Source organism: Apis florea, unplaced genomic scaffold, assembly GCF_048593485.1.
Source record: "Apis florea isolate Af1SG1 unplaced genomic scaffold, ASM4859348v1 contig_2272_pilon, whole genome shotgun sequence".
Lineage (NCBI taxonomy): Eukaryota > Metazoa > Arthropoda > Insecta > Hymenoptera > Apidae > Apis > Apis florea.
The window spans coordinates 688,209-705,448 of NW_028256549.1; the positions used below are offsets into that span (position 1 = coordinate 688,209).

The following is a 17,240-nucleotide window of genomic DNA, read 5'->3' on the forward strand; positions in this document are numbered from 1 at the left end:
CTTTCTAGCTGCCGTGACAGATATCGTGGTGCATCGCGGTAAACACGCGGAAGATCAGTCGCGCGGGGACCCTCCGAGGACGGTTAACCAGTCGTTTGGAAGGATCGGGTATCGGTCGTAACTGGGTTTTCACGAAACGTCTCACTCTTCGGCCCTACCTTCTCTACACGCGCATTCGTCGCTTTTGTCCCCGTTTTTCGTCACCGAGATCGCTCGCCGTCGAGATCGATTGTCTTGTGCTTTAGATAGCCTCCGACCGCGCGGGTACGCGGAGATTTCTTGGCACATGGTGCTTCAATCAGTGCGGTGCATTGCTCGTATCTTTCTTCTTTTGCGCATCGCACGTCTTTGACACGGGATCTGCAAAAAGGGAAGTCCTGCGTTCCGCCGTTTCTACCTCTCGATTGGACAAACGTAAGACACAAATTTATGATGTACATCGTGCTATTAATTACAATAATTCGCCGTCCCTGAATACGAATGTAGGGACGTGTGAGGGCTTGACACTTGATGACAATCCATTTTTAAATAATATTACGCGAAAATAATTTCTCGGTCAGATTATATTCTAATTGAACGCTCGATCGTTTTCAATCCAATGACTCGAGATTGTAATTCTCCATGAGATTTTCTACGCGTATTTGTCGAACGATATTGCAAAGTATATAATTCAACGCGAAATTCAATTATCCGCCATTTGTTGAGCTATCATTGAGCATGTACTGCGGTTATTCAAGTTTCTTTGCGGCGCGTTAACGTAACGTCAGGTTGAACCGAATGAATTATACGATGTACGCACGTACGCCATATAGGATGTGGCGTCGCGTTATAGGCAACCACGTGGTTGGTGACCGCTTTCGTTCCGTCGCACGTGTGCGGCAACAGTTGACGACTGCTAGTCGGCTAGTAAGATTCGCCTTGCGAAGAAATCGGAAGCAAGTAATGGATTCGTGTAATTTTGCACGATCGATTTTAATTCATCCGTTTATTTCCTCGCTCTTGGATGGCAAAATTTTTTTTGCTCGAGATACAACCGATCGTAGCCACTCGTTGCTGATGAAACGAAAAATTATTATTTATCGTTTTTTTAAATATAATTCAATAACGTGTTCAAATACGAACGAATTAATTATTTTCCCTGCTAAATCGTCGCCGATTAATAATGTTATAAAAAAGGTATAAAATAAATTCGATCGAGATTGTTATTAATTTGCGAATAATCGAAATAAAATTTAATCTTAATTAGAGAGGAAGATGTACCACCGGTTACACTTAACGATGGATGATATTCATTCATTGTACATTATCGATAGCGATATCTATCGCGATCAATCAGTAACACGACACCTTTACAAGGAAAGTGCATCGAATTGCCATCAAGTTGTCAGTTTGCTCCATTACGTTCAATTACCATCCGCTTACTAGATTGCACGCTAGATATAGAATAATGTATGCATTACTAACACGCGAGCATGCTCGATCGAGCGCTCGAAAGATAAATTTTCTTCCATTTATCAACTTCGATTATATATATATATATATATACCGACCGACTTCGTTTTAACGATTAAAAGAAAAAAATATTAATACCTTATCGATAAACAATAAGAGATTGGGACACGTTTCACAAATTTCCGTTACATCTTTGAAGAAGCAGAAGCGTGCGCAGACATTCGCAATGCGATAATCAGAGAGAAAGAAAAGGGGAACAAAAATATATTCGAAGCCTTCTTCCTCTATATAGGTCATTATTAGCTACGCATTTATTATGCGAATGCCTGACTTCGGAATTACCACACCGCTGGAACCGTTATATGTATTTGGCACCATGCCACATCTTCGGCGTGCTCGATTCATGGTTAGCATGGAACAACGGACGGTGTAAACAGCCGCCGGTGATTTTTATTCAACGGTGGCCCCGTAGTGAAAGAAAAAACAGGTGTCTCGCGTTCTATCGTGGCATGAATCCCAAAGCGAAATAATAACTAATGTATGCCGGTAATAAATAAGCGTTCGTTAGATTTGCCGCGTTAACGGAATTCGAAATAGATTGCCGTTTCTCGGGGGGGAGGGGAAGGGAGGGAGGGAGGAGGAGGAGGGAGGGAGGGAGGAAGGGAGAGATTATAGCGTCGTTCACGAGCGTTTATGCTTAGATGATGGCGCGAACGAGGAGGAAGAAGTAATTTAATTTCATAACCGATAAAAAATAGGCATAAATATATATAAGTAGGTTTATAAGGAAGGTTATTTTTAAGAATTCGCCCCTCTCTCTCTCTCTCTCTCTCTCTCTCTCTCTGTCTGTCTACCGTGACATAAGACGTAAGAATTTTGAAGATAGAAATATTAGAAATTAAATAGCGCCGAATCACAATAAAATATTTTTGTAAATATAAAAGATTTCAAGTAGGTTAGCCGCGAGGAGAAATTACCGGTCGTCAAAGCGGATAGATAAACGACCATTGAAATCCCAAATTGACGATTTGTCGCACGTATCGTCGCCTATTGTCCGACCTGAAATGGGAAATCCATGAACTGGCTAGGATGATTTTAGCATTGAACCCGAGTAAGTAGATTCGGTACATAGAACGAAGAACCGACGGGTGAAAACCTACTTGCCTACATTTCATCGCATCTCTCGAATTCATCGCGTGTTTATGGCGGATCGAATCGCGTCGCGCGATACACACAGTAAATTTGTTCCTCCTTTCAGGACGCTCGAAAAAGTATCGTACGCGTTCGGTCATCAACCGTTCGTTTACGAGTTCGATCGACTCGCTCTTGCTACCAAATAAGCTTGCTACCGATCTCGATTTTCTTTCCTTCTTTTCTTTTCACCCAAGAATGAAAGAAAGCATGCGCGTCCAAAGGCAATCGCGTTAGTTGCACCTCGCGATAGTGAAATCGATTTTCACGATCTCGTAATCGTGGCAAAGAGGGCCAGGTGATTATAATAAAACGCGCGGATTATTTCCCGAAAGGATTTGACGAATTCGGTTCACGGCTGTAGTTATCGATCACGCCAGTCCGGTATCACGGAGCACAACGAGGTAACGGAGTGAAAACCCGGACACTCGACAGGAATTTGGGACAGGTGGCCTAGTGGTCGCATGAGGCGAGCGTATCTGATAATTGACGATTAAACACGAGCGAGGTGTCCAATGGATGGACCGGTTCCTTCGTTTAACGTTCAATATTTTCTACTAACGATTCTTTATTACGTCTCCACGTCCATTCGAATTTCCGGTAATATCCGCGCAAATTTATATTGCATCGCGTAACACTTTCTTCATTCTCTCCCCTCCTACCTTCAACTCGAAAACCTCAACGTTTAAAACCTCCCTCGATCTTTGTTATATAAATTAATCGTACAAGTAAAAGAAAAAAAGAAAAAAAAAAAGAAAAATTATTTTTTTCAGCGACCAATAGCAAATACTTCACCGTGGACTCTAACGCGGTATGCGGTGGCGGATCTTCATCATTTTAACCTGTCTCCTACTAAAGGGGGTGAGTATGAAATATAATCGGAGGATAATACAATCGAACAGAACGTTCTCACTCCGTTAGAAACAAACGATTCGATGTTGGATCGAAAATTGGGAAGCGAGGAGGGAAAAGGAGGAAAGGAAAGAAAAGAGTGTAGGCGGGAAAACCGCATCCAAGGAGGGTAAGGAAAACGCCACGGTACACGCCGGAAAGGAGGGTTAGGTCGGTAATACGTGGGTAATTACTGCATTATAACCCAGATATCGCGGTTGGTACATAGGCTGGGATGCCGTTACCCAGTGCTCTGACCCAGAGCTAAGGGCGACTCCGAGACCCGGTCGATGTCTCGAAATGGTGCGCGGTGCCCGATCCGGCTCATCCACGTCTACTACGAAGTAACGTTTTATCGTCGGGCCTTCACCACGAATCGGTCTTCTGCAAGATTGCGCGCAAAAATCGCGCACGAAACGACCGGTTCCGTGATCCCACCTTCCCACCCTGCATTCTTTTGGGGACCGACACGATTTCGATTCGCTTCTTACTTTTCTCTCTCTCTCTCTCTCTCTCTCTCTTTCTCCTTCTCCGTCGTTGCTTCGAGGACGAACGTTCGTTCCTCAGCCAACCGCGGCGCGCCAACATTTTAAATATTTTCGTGTCACCGGTTGAAATGAATGACCGGCGACACGCGTCATTATCGTGTTGTCAAACACGGAACATAATTTAACGTGTTCGTAAATTAAACGGGGGATTTATATCTTTGTCACGATCTTTGTGTATATAATCGTGCGTCGGGAGCGTGATAGTTCTTGCAACGGACTCGGGTGAATGAAGCGGAGTAAGAATGAATGAAATACCTTTCTAAGAGGATAGGAGAGAAGCCGTTGAAGCCGCGCAACATCTCGACGTTTATTATCTTTCGTGTGACTACCGTGATTTCCAGTTTTTCTTCCATACGTGTATACACGTGTACATACACGTATATATATATATATATATATATCCTTGTCGTCGATAATTATTTTTCAGACTTGTATCGTCGTTATCGTTACGATCTCCAACGAAACGCGATTCAAACCGACAATTCAATACCGCGAGATCGAATCTCTACGAGGCGAAAAGAAGGTGAAACACGGGAGAGGGGAGGAGGTGCGTGGTCGAAATCCGTCGTCATCCGGATTCGAGTGACCCGGCAAACTTTCGTCGACGATTTATGGGACGATGGCTGGATAGGCGCGATAAGATAGGGAAGAAGGGAGAAACCGAAGCGGCCGATTGACCTGCGGCTAAAGACACGGGTGGTCCGTTATGCCCCAGGGTCACGCGCGAGGCAATCAGCCGCTACACACAGTGTAGTCACCCGATGCTCCTATTTCATCGTTTCGCCGCCCTCCTCCTCGACCCTCCCTCCCCCCGCCATTCGTCGAACAGTCGGAACGGGTTTGTTGTCCCGATCTCCGTCCAGCCCGTTGTCTCCCGTATTCGCCGTATTGGAAGGAATGCGCGCGGCCGGATAACTCTTTCAACGCGTCCCAATCTTCGCCTCCTTTTCCTTCCTTCCTTCGACGATCAATTTTCGTCTCTTCCCTTTCGATCGATACCCATACGCGAATACACCTGAGCGTATACAAAGATGTTCGGGAACGAAGTGAAAAAGTTAAGAGCTGATTATTGTAATTATAATTGTAAGGGGGACGGGATCGTTGCTCCGCCTTTCTTCCTCCTCGAGTAAATTATGCACAATCCGACGCAACAGTCAATCCACTTTCACGCTTTCTCGCCGTTTATCCTACCGTCTCGTCTATACCCGTCGAGGAGGAGGAAGAAAGGCGGGGACGCATTCGGAGACACGCATACACGCATACATACTTTGTGTTCGCAGCTGGGAGCGGAGGATGTGGAGGTGGTGGAGGCGATTCCAGGGGAGGACAATCGGAACGAGAATTCAGCGTTGAACAGGCAGGACAACGACATAAACAGCTCGGACCAGTTGGCGTTAGAATCGTTAGGGGAGAAGGACGCGGGCGGGAGCCACTACAAGTCGGGCGGCCTTCGAGGTCACCCCCTTCCCCTGGGCCCGAATCGGGCAGGGCTCGGGCTGCCGCATCCGAGGCCGCACCACAACGTGGCGTACCACGGGCCGCCCCCACCCCTGCCCCCGGCCAAGACCGAGGCGATCGACAAGGTGTACACGACGGGCGGCGGGATGAGCACCGCGGTGGGCGCGGAGCCGTGGCCCGCGCCCACCCCCGACATGCCCAAGATCGTCTCGTTGGACGTGAAGTGCGAGAAAAGCCTGATGAAAGTTTACCTAGGCTTCGACAAACCGTTCTACGGGATAGTGTTCAGCAAAGGCCACTACAGCAACGTGAATTGCGTCCACCTGCCGGCCGGCTTGGGGCGCACCTCGGTCAACTTCGAGATTAGTATTCACGCGTGCGGCACGGCCGGGAACACGGAGAACGGTTTGTACGGGTACGGGGCCGAGTCCGGGTCGGGCACGTACTTTGAAAACATTATCGTGGTGCAGTACGATCCCCAGGTGCAGGAGGTTTGGGACCAGGCGCGAAAGCTGCGTTGCACCTGGCACGACCTCTACGAGAAGTCGGTCACGTTCCGCCCGTTCCCCGTCGACATGCTGGACGTGGTGCGCGCCGACTTCGCCGGGGACAACGTCGGCTGCTGGATGCAGATACAGGTGGGCAAGGGGCCGTGGGCGTCTGAGGTGTCGGGCCTGGTCAAGATCGGCCAAACCATGACCATGGTGCTCGCGATCAAGGACGACGACTCCAAGTTCGACATGCTCGTGAGAAACTGCATGGCGCACGACGGTAAACGGGCCCCGATCCAACTGGTCGACCAGAGGGGTTGCATCACCAGGCCCAAGCTCATGTCCCGCTTCACCAAGATAAAAAACTTCGGCGCCTCGGCCTCGGTCCTCTCCTACGCCCATTTCCAGGCGTTCAAGTTCCCCGACTCGATGGAGGTCCACTTCCAATGCACCATACAGATATGCCGATACCAGTGCCCCGAGCAATGCTCCGAGTCCCCTTTGCTGCTCGAGTCCCAGGGCCTTCTCGACCCTCACCACTCCCCAACCTCCAACGCCCACCCCGATTCCGCCTACGCCCTCCCCCCACCCATCCCCCTCCCGCTCGAGGCCTACCTGCAGGCGGCCGCAGGCCGCCCGCGGGACGAGAGGCGAAGGAAATCCCGCGAGGTAATACCCCAGAAGGCGGTCGGGGTGAATCGCATAATACGGGTGGTGTCCACGGGCGACCTCACCTTCTCCATCGGGGACGAGTCGGGGAACGGCGAGCTCCCGGGGGGATCGACCATGGTCTTCCCCGTGAGGAACGAGAGCGGTCCGAGCGCGGCCACGATGATCTGCATGACCACCCTCGGATTCGTCGTCACTCTCGTTATACTTCTGGCCGTCTTGCTGCTCTCCTGCATACTGTCCACCTACCTCTGCCTGCGCCTAAGACCGTTCTCGGCTAGATCTAGAAAGGCTGCCGCGTATCATAACGGGGAGCAAAGCGCGGCTAAAAAGTCGATCAGGACGTGTTTTTACTCATAGGTTTCTTTTTTTTTTTTTTTTTTTTTTTTCCACTCGATCGATTGTCGGCGAAAAGACGCGAGATACGATACCGTCCGTTTCTCCCTCCTTACTTTCGCGCCAAGAATCAAGCCTAGGGGTTTCTGCCTGAAAGAGACTGGTTTCACGATTTTCTTTTTCGACGTAGCGTTACTATTATTTATCGAGATAACGGAAAAATTGTTAACGTTGTTAACGTTGTTTAGCTATATATATATATATATATAGTAAGAAGAAAAGAAAGGGGAAGTTTAATTTATATTCTTCGTGTGGAATTGCTCAATGGAATTGCCAGATATTTTTTTTTTTTTTTTTTCTTCTTCCACTACAAAGCGTATATATAGGTGTAATAAGATTCCGGCGAGTTACTTGTTAGCTTGTTTTATTTTATATTTATTTTCAGAGACAGATCGAGACCGTTCAGAGAAAATTTTTATGTTCGATGTTCTATTGGATGTCGCGCAAACCGGTCCTCTTGGTCGCGCCATTACAGGTATCAGTACAGAGGCTACAGAAATGTCGCAAGCACAATTCTGTATATACGAGAGCGCGTCGTATTTTTCGTATTGAAATAAAAAAATATCGATCCTCTCGGCGTCCACGTGTGTGGCGAATCGAACGTTCTCGTCGAAGTGGAAGAGATGGAACGGGTACAGATTTGTGCTTCGTCATCACGAAATATTTACGCTCAAGCCCTTGCCGGCGTGTATAGATATTCCGAAAAAAATTTAGTCAAAGATAATCAAACATTTTTCCCCTTCGTGCTACGACCATGGTATTTGGGTACTTTTTTCTTTTTTTTTTTCCTATTTCGATGAATCGTTGTTACCCGTTATCGATCACATGTATATCATAACTCGACGTATTAAGGCTGAAACACATTGTAAAAAAAAAAAAAAAAAAAAAAAAAAAGAAAAAAGAAAAAAGGAGAAAAAAAAAAGAAAAAAAATAGTCCATGTTTAAGAAAAAAACGTCGTTTCCCTTTTATTTGTTTTTTTTTTTTTTAATACGTTGACGATATTGTTGTTTTTTTAATATTATTTATTTATTAGGTAATAATGTTTCAAATTTCTTTTTTTTTTTTTTTTTTTTTTTTTTACGAATTCATATTCACCATATATCACTTGTACACTTGTAACGGTGTAAGAGCCAGTCACTATCGAAACTATGTTAAAAAAAAAAATACTATCTCGATTTTTATTATTTCTACGTTTAGGTTTTAACATTAAATACGAAACGTTTCGCTTCAGTGAAGCGAGCATTTTTTTCTACGTTAGTTTATACGTATACGCGCTGCCATGTAACGAAGTTTCTTCTTATAACTAACTTAATAGAGTAATAATTTAAAATATACGAGTAAAATGTCGATTATCTTTCGATGGCTATTTCATCAAAGATAAAGCTATTTATATGTATTTGCATCGTGCAAAAAAGGAAAAAAAGGAAACGCGTAACGTATTCGTGGAATAATACGCGGAAAAATATTCTCAGATATGCCGAATATCGTATTCCTCTTGGAATAAATATTTGAAGCGTGTACATCTCTTCCCGAGATTTCGTTCTTCGTCGTTACAATATTCAAAGAATTTTTGAATTTTATATATGTTAATACACGATGTTTCGATTCTTTTCGAAACATTATATTCGCCATTCTTTCCCTCTCAAAAGAAGATATCATCTTTGTTCAATTTCCAATTTTGATATTACGGAAAATATGTTGACGATTGATCGATAATTGACATTTTATTAGAAGAAGAAGAAAGAAGAGGTCGAAATATGTAAATTCGTAGTGAATAAAAAGAGAGAAAAAAAAAACGACTAATTTGGTTTCAATCTTTCATTTATGCAATTAAATTATTTCTTTATATTAATTATACAAAGTGATTAAGATCGAACAATGTATAAAGGAATAGTCAGTAGTTTTGTGATAGCATATAAAAGATTATAATATAGTATATTTAATATTAACGTATAAACACGTAGATATAAACATGTTTATATAAATTATTTCTCATCGATGAGATAATTGTATTTTTTTACAAAATTAATTAGCATTCCAACTTTTTGTATATGTGCGAGTAAATTGTAATTAATATTATATCTACCGCCCTTCTTACACACGAATATTCTCTCTCATTCGAGCTAGCGAATACACGAGAGAAATATGTCGAAACACGAACTCTAATTGTCTTCGATCATTTTCATTTTGGAAAATAAGAGAACGCGGGAAGAGAATGAAATCGTTGGTTCCGTGGAGATAAGTCAAGCTCCTGTAAATATATTTATTGGCATGTTAAATAAAAAATGCAATCTTTCGATCAATTCAATCGATCCTTTTCTTCCCTCCGTCAGAAGTATTCTTTGTCCAATCTCTATATTCGTTCTAACAATTATTTCACGCTTTCTCTCTCTCTCTCTCTCTCTCTCTCTCTCTCTCTCTCCAATTGTAAGAAAATACGCATCTTCATTTCTTTCTACGCGTATTTCAGCAGCGAATACAATGTAAATATAGACGCACGCAAAGTCGAAGAAAAAATGAATCGAGGGAATTTTATTTTTTATTCTTTTTTGTAAAAGAGCTTTTCCGATGTATATGATATTTCAAGCTCGATGAATACAGAATCTTGTTCACAGGATATTAAATATCTTTCCATACGATCGTTGAATCGATTTTTTTCAAAATGTTATATCGACAGGCACAATTCGCTAAACCATATTGAATCTTTGCAATTACATTACATACGCGTAATAATATAAATATCTCGACGTATGAAACAAAAAAGGAGAGAGAGAGAGAGAGAGAGAGAGAGAGAAAAAGATTTGAGCTCGACAGAAGCAGTTACAAATTTTCTTCGCAAAATATTTTTCACCGTGTTTTTATTCAGCTGTTATTTTCAGCCTCTTTAAAGCTAATTCTAGAGGTGCTGCTAGCTTAAGTTCATTACATTATCAATCTCGTTGCGTTTAACAACACGCAAGATACCCGTGAAACCAGATGCGAAAAGCTTTTGTTGAAAAGCGGCAAGGCGAGTGTAAAGTGTAAGTTTGAAATAAATTTTTTTATTTGCTATATACTTTTTATACAAATATAATTTTATGCGAAGATACAAATAAGAAAAAGAAGAAAAAGTTTTCTGACAAAAATACAACGCTTAAGGAATAAAATATATAATTCTTTGCACGATCGTTAATCGTGCGACGAATTTTACGTATTCAAATTCAGATCGATATTAAATTTTGATTGTAAATCTCTTCGAAAGTGTTCTCGTTTATGTACAATGATGATTTTTATATATCATTTATGTATATGATAAATATCAAAATTTATCGATCTCTAAGATAAATATTTAATTCGTAATTCGATTCGTTCAAGAATTACTTATATAATTTATACAAAATTATATTCCATAGTAATTCCCACATCGATGATATAAAATTAATCTTTATATATATATATATATATATATATATATATATCTGATGTGCCTGTTCAATTTTTATTATAATTATGATATGAATATTGATCGTTATCAGCACCTCTAGCGAATATCATCATTAAATAGATAAGACACGCGTATTAATTGTTACGCGTTACGACTTACTTACAAAAGAACGAATCTTTTCTTTTTTTTTTTTTCTTTTTTTTTTATAAATCGCATTTTAATTCTCGTATTCTACACACTTATAGAAAAATATTAGTACGCACCTTCTCAAGTTCATCAATTATCTAGGGGGGAAAAGACGCGTATTTCGTTTAATCCTCCCTTAATCATCTTCGATTCGATCGAAATGAATGCCGAATCGAGGAGCGAAATAATAACACAAAGTACATCTGATAATATGATTATTCGCAATATCAAGCGAAACGTGTTTTTTTTTCTCTTTTTTCTTTTATGTTTTTTTTTTCTCTTTTTTCTTTTTTTTTTTTTTTTTTTCCATACAATATTCACTCAACACTCGAGAGGAAACATTGTTGTTCCGAAACGAACAGCATCCCTCTCGCGAACATTTCATCAACTCGTCCTGCGGCGAATATTGTTTTAGCGATGATTATTTTCCTTACTTACCCAATACCAATAATTTTTACTCGTCGAAAATAATCGTTCGATAACGCTTTCGTCTGCTTTGTTGGACGAGGGAAAGGGGAAGAGGGAAAGAGGCAAAAAGAGAACAAGAGTGGGGGGATAGATAAATGATCGAGAAGGAGGGGGATTGAGAGGAGTTTGGCTCTCGGATTATGAAACGCACCAGCTGCATATTTTTCTTTTTTTTTTTTTTTTTTTTTTTTCTTCTTATAATAATATATCTTTGTCCCTTTTGATCGTTCGATATATAAGGAGGAGACGAACTGTCGCGCGTACGAACTTGACGCACTTAAAATACTTTGTACAGCGTGATTATTGCACATTGTCTTTCGTGGAGCGTAGTTACACGGTCCCGCGACACCAGCGACACAAAAGTCACGGAATCCGTCAGCCAGCTCTCTCGACCGGGGGACTCGTCGTGGCGGCGACTGGATTCGTTTGTTTTTGTTGAATCTGTTCCGGATGATGAGCTGGTCTCGCCGTGCAACGTACGCGCAACAACCCGTAAGGCAACCACCCGTTGGTCGAGTGCACCGCCCCATTGTTCTTCCTGCTGTCGGCGGCCTCGCGTTGCGCCTGCAACCGATGCAGCATCGCGCCCGCGACAAGCGCAGAAACGACCGCCGAGAGCGCCACCACGATGAAGAGGGCGCTGAAACCGGGCATGGGCAGGCAGATACCGTACACCACTTCCTCCCGTATTCTGCCTTGAAACACGGTTACCGCTTCCGCGTGTGTGTCCGGGCTGAACGCCAGATCGGCCTCGGAGATCACCTCGTATAAGCCGCTCACGCCGACGTCCGCGCTACGGATCTTCCTATCCGACACAACCACCGACCTCTTTCGTCTGCCGTTAGGGGACGAGAGCGGTGTCACGCTCGGTATCGTGTCCCCCTCCAGATTGCGAGGGCCGTGAGGGAATTTGTCTCGATCGCTCTCGTATCGCGTTACCCGTGCTGGATCCTGGAAATAATGGGTGAAAACAAGCTTCGTCTCTCTCTCCCTCTTTTCCATGATGGTAATAATAGTGATAAAAAGGAAAGAAGAAGTTGGCGCGAACTCACAAGGAACGGTCGGCTCGTAGGATCGGTCGTCTCGTCCAGATGAACTTTGTCGTTCGGTATCTCGACCACTGGCGCTGGCAACCGGTTGCTCGTTTGCGCCTGCGCCTTCGGTACCGACTTCTCCACCCCCAAGAAAGTCAGACTCTCTATCGAAGTCATCTCGTCACCGTCCTGAATGATGTCATCGTAAAGGGAGCCATCGGCCTGCTCGCCCCCACCTCCCGCGTTTTCGTTACCCTTGTCGGCGCTGTTGTCATCCTCGTTGTTGTGAACGGTGGGAGGTATTGTGGTTTGCGGGTACTGCGGTCGTATCTGATCCTTACGCTCTTGAATGTAGTGGCCGACGGATCCGCTGAGCTGACAGTGATCCAAACACCCGTGACGACAGATCTCAACCTTGACATTGATCGAAACAATTTAACCGCTTTCGTCTTCCTCTCTCTCTCTCTCTCTCTCTCTCTGTTTTGCGCGCAAATTTGCATAACGAACAGGCAAATCATTCGATCGTTCGTTCAAGATCGATCGTCTCGTTTACCGAGTAAATTCGTTAAAAACCGCTCTTCTACTTGTTTAATCGTAAATATTTGCTCTTTACTTTGTCGGACACCACTTGGAGCGGTGAGAAGGAAAGGTAAAGGCTGAAAGGCCAACTTCACCAACGCGTTTCACAATATTTTCGATAATACTTTTGCCTTTGATCGTAAGCTGTTTTATCCGTTGTATATTTATATCCAACATCGTTTACCTTGCACTTGATGTGCACGCTTAACGCGTCCGGGAACTTGAACGCGTGAAAGAAGGCGTAAGTGATGACCGTTGCGCGATCGTCCGAGCCCCGCGCCTTCAAGAATCGGCTGATCATCTTCGGCCTGAGCACGCATCCGAACTCGTCGCTCAGCTGTATCGTGTGCCCGCCGCCGTCGGACGCCACGCAAGACTTGACGCGCATGTCGAATTCACCTGCGTGTGCCCGCCAAAATTATCATGGATTAAACGCATACATTAGATTCCGCCAATTTTTCCAATTTTTGCCCCGTTACCTCGATAATCGTTTATGGCGACGACCAGGGTGAGGGTGGAGCCGAGCGGCACTATTCCGGAGACGGGCGGCGCCCATGGTCCCTTGCCGTGCTGAATCTCCATCCAACAGTCCACGTTGTCGCCTGCAACACCATACGCGTCTCTATCTTAATTCGACGATCGATCGATGTCTAAGCATATAAAACGCGTGCATAAAGGGAAGTTGAGTTGAAGCGCGGCTGCGGTTCTTAACCTGTGGTCAACCGCCGCTACACGAGTTACCGTGCGATCATTTACCTCGTGTTAAACTCTTTGCACAAGGGGGATCACCGTTTCATCCATTTGTATCGTATATATATGTATACATATATACATAGATTCGCGTGCAATTTCATCGAAATCGCTTCGAACGAACAACTGCGATTAAAATTATATCGCACGGACACGCACGGTTTCCAAGCTCTCGAGAGAAGGATCTCAGAATGCCAGATGGAACAGTCGCGTTTATTAAAGTCGATGAGAGTGGAAAAACCGTACCTCTGAAATCTAACTGGATCACGTCGAGATCCGCGATGACCATCGGCGGTTTCGAAGCGGTCTTCTCGTAATCGTTGAACCACTCGCAACGCAATCGTTTAGCCTCGTCCCACACTTCGAGCAGGTCTTTGTCGTATTGAACGACGACCGTATTCTCGTAGAATTGTCCGTGCATGTCTGGCTTGGTACCGCATCTGCGCATTTCAATCACATCAGGGATAAAATTCGATGAAAATTAATCTATCTCGGCTAAAGATAAATAATCGATAAATAATTTCGGTTGAGAAAAGAAGAAAGAGGAAAAAAAAAAAAAATATCAAATCCGATTAAACGATTCTCTCGCGTGCGCGGCGTAATCGATTAACCGTTGCCGCGCGCATATCTTCTTATCGAATCGAGTGCGCGCCGCGAGAGAGAGAGCTTAAGCTATAAAGATCGTTTGACGGATAGAGACGGACAAGTACAAGAGATCTTACCTCGCGTAGGCTATCCGAAAGGAGAAGAAGGTCTGGCCGGTGGACGGTGGAACGTAGACGCATCGCGGATCCGCGTGTTGGCCTTTGGACGAGACGATGCCCTCGAAGGGTTGGGAGAACGAGAGATGTACGTCCATGTGATCCTTTCCACACATCACTTCGAGGGATTGTATGGCTGGCATTCCCTCTGGCCTTTCCAGCGGCCAAATGTCGCTGCTGCTACCAACGCTCTTCAAGCCAACCACCTGTGCATTCAACGAATACGTTTTTATACCTTGAACTCGACGAACTCTCTCTCTCTCTCTCTCTCTCTCTCTCTCTCTCTCTCTCTCTCTCTCTCTCTCTCTCTCTTCCTTTTCTCACTCTGGAGTACCGCGAATGCCTTTTACGAATATCGTTCTACGTAACCGAATATCTCAAAACTTGCGAGCATTTCCGACATTTCGATCGCGATGGAAATAGATAGATCGATGGAAATAAGTTTAAGAATGGGAATGGCCGCAGTTGGTTTTATTCGCAATTATTCCATAGCAATTATTTCATCGATCAAATTGTTGAAAATTATTTTAGATGCGTACATAAATATGCGTACAAAATTGTTAATACTGGGTTAGATTTATTATATCTTAAAGCGCGCCGTATGTTTGCCGTTTCCATCGTAATCGTGTTTCCTCTCAAATTGGATATAATAAACGTTTAATTACTTAAATGCTCGTACATAATTCTCTTTAATGATCACTTATAACGATTATTAAGTTCCGGATAATAATATTTTGTATAACATGCCGAGAAATATACGGTAATTATATTTTCTATATTTAGACTATTAGCGGTACTCATTTAAAATTATTATTGTAAAATTCTAAATTATCGATGCTTGCGGAACGTTTTTTTTTTTTTATCGTTGGTATTTTTCGAGCGAAGAATTCTTAAAAAGCAACAAAAAACCTAGATTAAAGTCCAATAAACAATTTTCGAATAACTATATTCGTCGTATCGATGTAAAATTTACGCTCGCGATTACGCTTCTAACACCGATGATCGAGAGGAAATATATCTGCATCGGTCTTGATTTAAACGAAAGATAATTTAATCTCTCGATCGATTGAATCGTCGAGTTACGATCGTTTCCACACCTGCAACATAGCCGTCGCGTACAAGTTGGTAAGTAAGCGAAAAATGAACGCTGCGAATAATTTAACGATCGACCGATCGATAAATGCAATCTTTGAAAAACTCTGTTGTACCGACCGGATCGAACCGAATGCAAATATCGCGACTACTTTTTCCCGTAGTTACGTTTCCTGTAACATGTTCCCCCCGGTAACAAGGCTTATCCGGCCGTATCTCCACGATTTCTCTTCCACGGATCTCTCTCTTCCCGGTATCTTTATTTTCATTCGGCAACCATGATTATACCATTACGTTTATCGTAAATCACCATTCCAATCTTCCTCCTCTTCCCCTCCTCCTTCCTCTTTCCCTCCCCTCCCCGCCCTCCTGTGCATTCCTTCTCGATCGTAATTCTCAACGAGACGAATAAACGATAATAAATAAATACAACCAATGATTCCATCAATGGTACAGATCAATGGTGATCATCGTTCGAGCTCGTACTCGTATTCGAGAGAATATATGTATATAGTATATATGTATAGTATATATGTTATATATATATATATATATAGAGACAGCGAAGGATCGTAACCGCGTTATCGTACGATCCCCGACCCACGTTTCCCACGTGCAACGTCGATTAACAGAGAGAGAATGGAACGTATACGGATCGTAGGCGAGAAAAATAAGCGGGCGAGCGTGTAACAATAATAATAATAACAATAACAATATAGGTATTTTCTAGAAAAATAGACGTCCAGATCTTTCGTTTCGTTGATGCACGTAGCGTGTCGGGCTCGAACGAGTCGCGATCTTTTTTGAAACGGGGGAATCATAGAAGAAAAATCCGCGCGACAGTGCGTAAGCGCAAAAGTGGGCATGTTTGAAGGAAGGTGTTCCCGTGCGTATATATCGTGGTCGCGCGCAATGCTGGTAACGGGAGAGGCGTCTTTACCGCTGCATTAACGGTCGCCGTTTTTCGCGCAAGTGAAAACAAGTTTCTGCGCTCTTACAATCGCACTGTTAAATGACAACGTTTCATTAGAAATGATTACGCACCTGTGGTATACCAACGGGTGTATACACACCACGCGTTTGTGTGTGCGCGCCACTCTCTTGCCCCCTTGCGAGGCAAACCGAACGACCAGCATCTCGTTTTTCTCCCCCTTCCCCTCGTGGCTTCGCCACGACTTGATTCACGGTCGATCATCGAGGATCAATCGGTTCACGGTTCACAGTATTCCCCTCTCGAAACGATCGTTCGTATATCGCGAACGAGGGAATAGACGCGAGGATTATGCCTCGAACGAGAGGCACGCGTCTCTTTTAACGCGTTTATTTATTTGTATCGTATTATTTGTACAGACAGAGCGGGTTGAAAATTGATTTTTCACGTTTCAAGACGCGACGAAGAACGGATCTCGAAGTCCGTTCGGAATCCACGTCGACTGATTAATTTACTGGAAGGGATCAACCGCGCATGCTCTCCGCGCATGCGCCGTCTATCGAGGAGAGACAATCGCGTTCGGTGTATACTCCCGAAGAACGTGAAATGAATGGCGAAACGATATTTATATTATGCGGTAGAGGCGGAAGCAATTCGCGGGATATAGGCTTTACGACTCGACGGCAAGTTCGTTATAACAGCGAATGTATCAGTATTCCGAGTTACTCGAACGTGAGGCACGCCGGTAGGTGAGTTTCCCATCGCGGCTCCTCTGGCGTTCGAATACTAATGCCCGTCTCCGTGTACCCGATTGTACTCCTCGCGACACACGAGGAAATAGCTTCCTCCGTGTTCGTTTATGCGCTTCTCACTGACTGCGAGACGAGCAACTATTTCTTCGTGTCACGTTCTTTTAAG

General features: G+C 43.9%; 2 protein-coding genes across 4 annotated transcripts in view; one reads left to right on the plus strand and one right to left on the minus strand.

Annotated features, from left to right (window-relative positions):
- dy (transmembrane protein dusky) lies at positions 1 to 9,400 on the plus strand. Its single transcript, XM_086902470.1, has 3 exons — positions 1 to 414; positions 3,417 to 3,504; positions 5,363 to 9,400. Exons 2-3 carry the CDS (start codon positions 3,457 to 3,459, stop codon positions 7,058 to 7,060), a joined length of 1,746 nt encoding a protein of 581 aa, XP_086758596.1. The 5' UTR covers positions 1 to 414; positions 3,417 to 3,456; the 3' UTR covers positions 7,061 to 9,400.
- m (zona pellucida domain-containing protein miniature) overlaps positions 8,901 to 17,240 on the minus strand; it is a 19,785-nt gene continuing 11,445 nt past the window's right edge. For 2 of the 3 annotated variants that reach the window (XM_003692050.4, XM_086902469.1), the window contains exons 3-8: positions 14,261 to 14,505; positions 13,785 to 13,978; positions 13,268 to 13,390; positions 12,973 to 13,187; positions 12,228 to 12,623; positions 8,901 to 12,126 (exon numbers count right to left, since the gene is read on the minus strand). In XM_003692050.4, coding sequence (XP_003692098.2) covers positions 11,551 to 12,126; positions 12,228 to 12,623; positions 12,973 to 13,187; positions 13,268 to 13,390; positions 13,785 to 13,978; positions 14,261 to 14,505 — 1,749 coding nt within the window. In that variant the 3' untranslated portion in view covers positions 8,901 to 11,550. Of the gene's footprint in view, positions 12,127 to 12,227; positions 12,624 to 12,972; positions 13,188 to 13,267; positions 13,391 to 13,784; positions 13,979 to 14,260; positions 14,506 to 16,435; positions 16,839 to 17,240 lie in introns of those variants that run through there. The other variant, XM_031915417.2, reaches the window with a different exon arrangement.

Bases quoted from the DNA above. Each gene is read 5' to 3' on its own strand.
- dy (XM_086902470.1), top strand. From the start codon at position 3,457: ATGCGGTGGCGGATCTTCATCATTTTAACCTGTCTCCTACTAAAGGGG. The intron at 3,505-5,362 runs GTGAGTATGAAA...TTGTGTTCGCAG, and splicing joins CCTGTCTCCTACTAAAGGGG to CTGGGAGCGGAGGATGTGGA.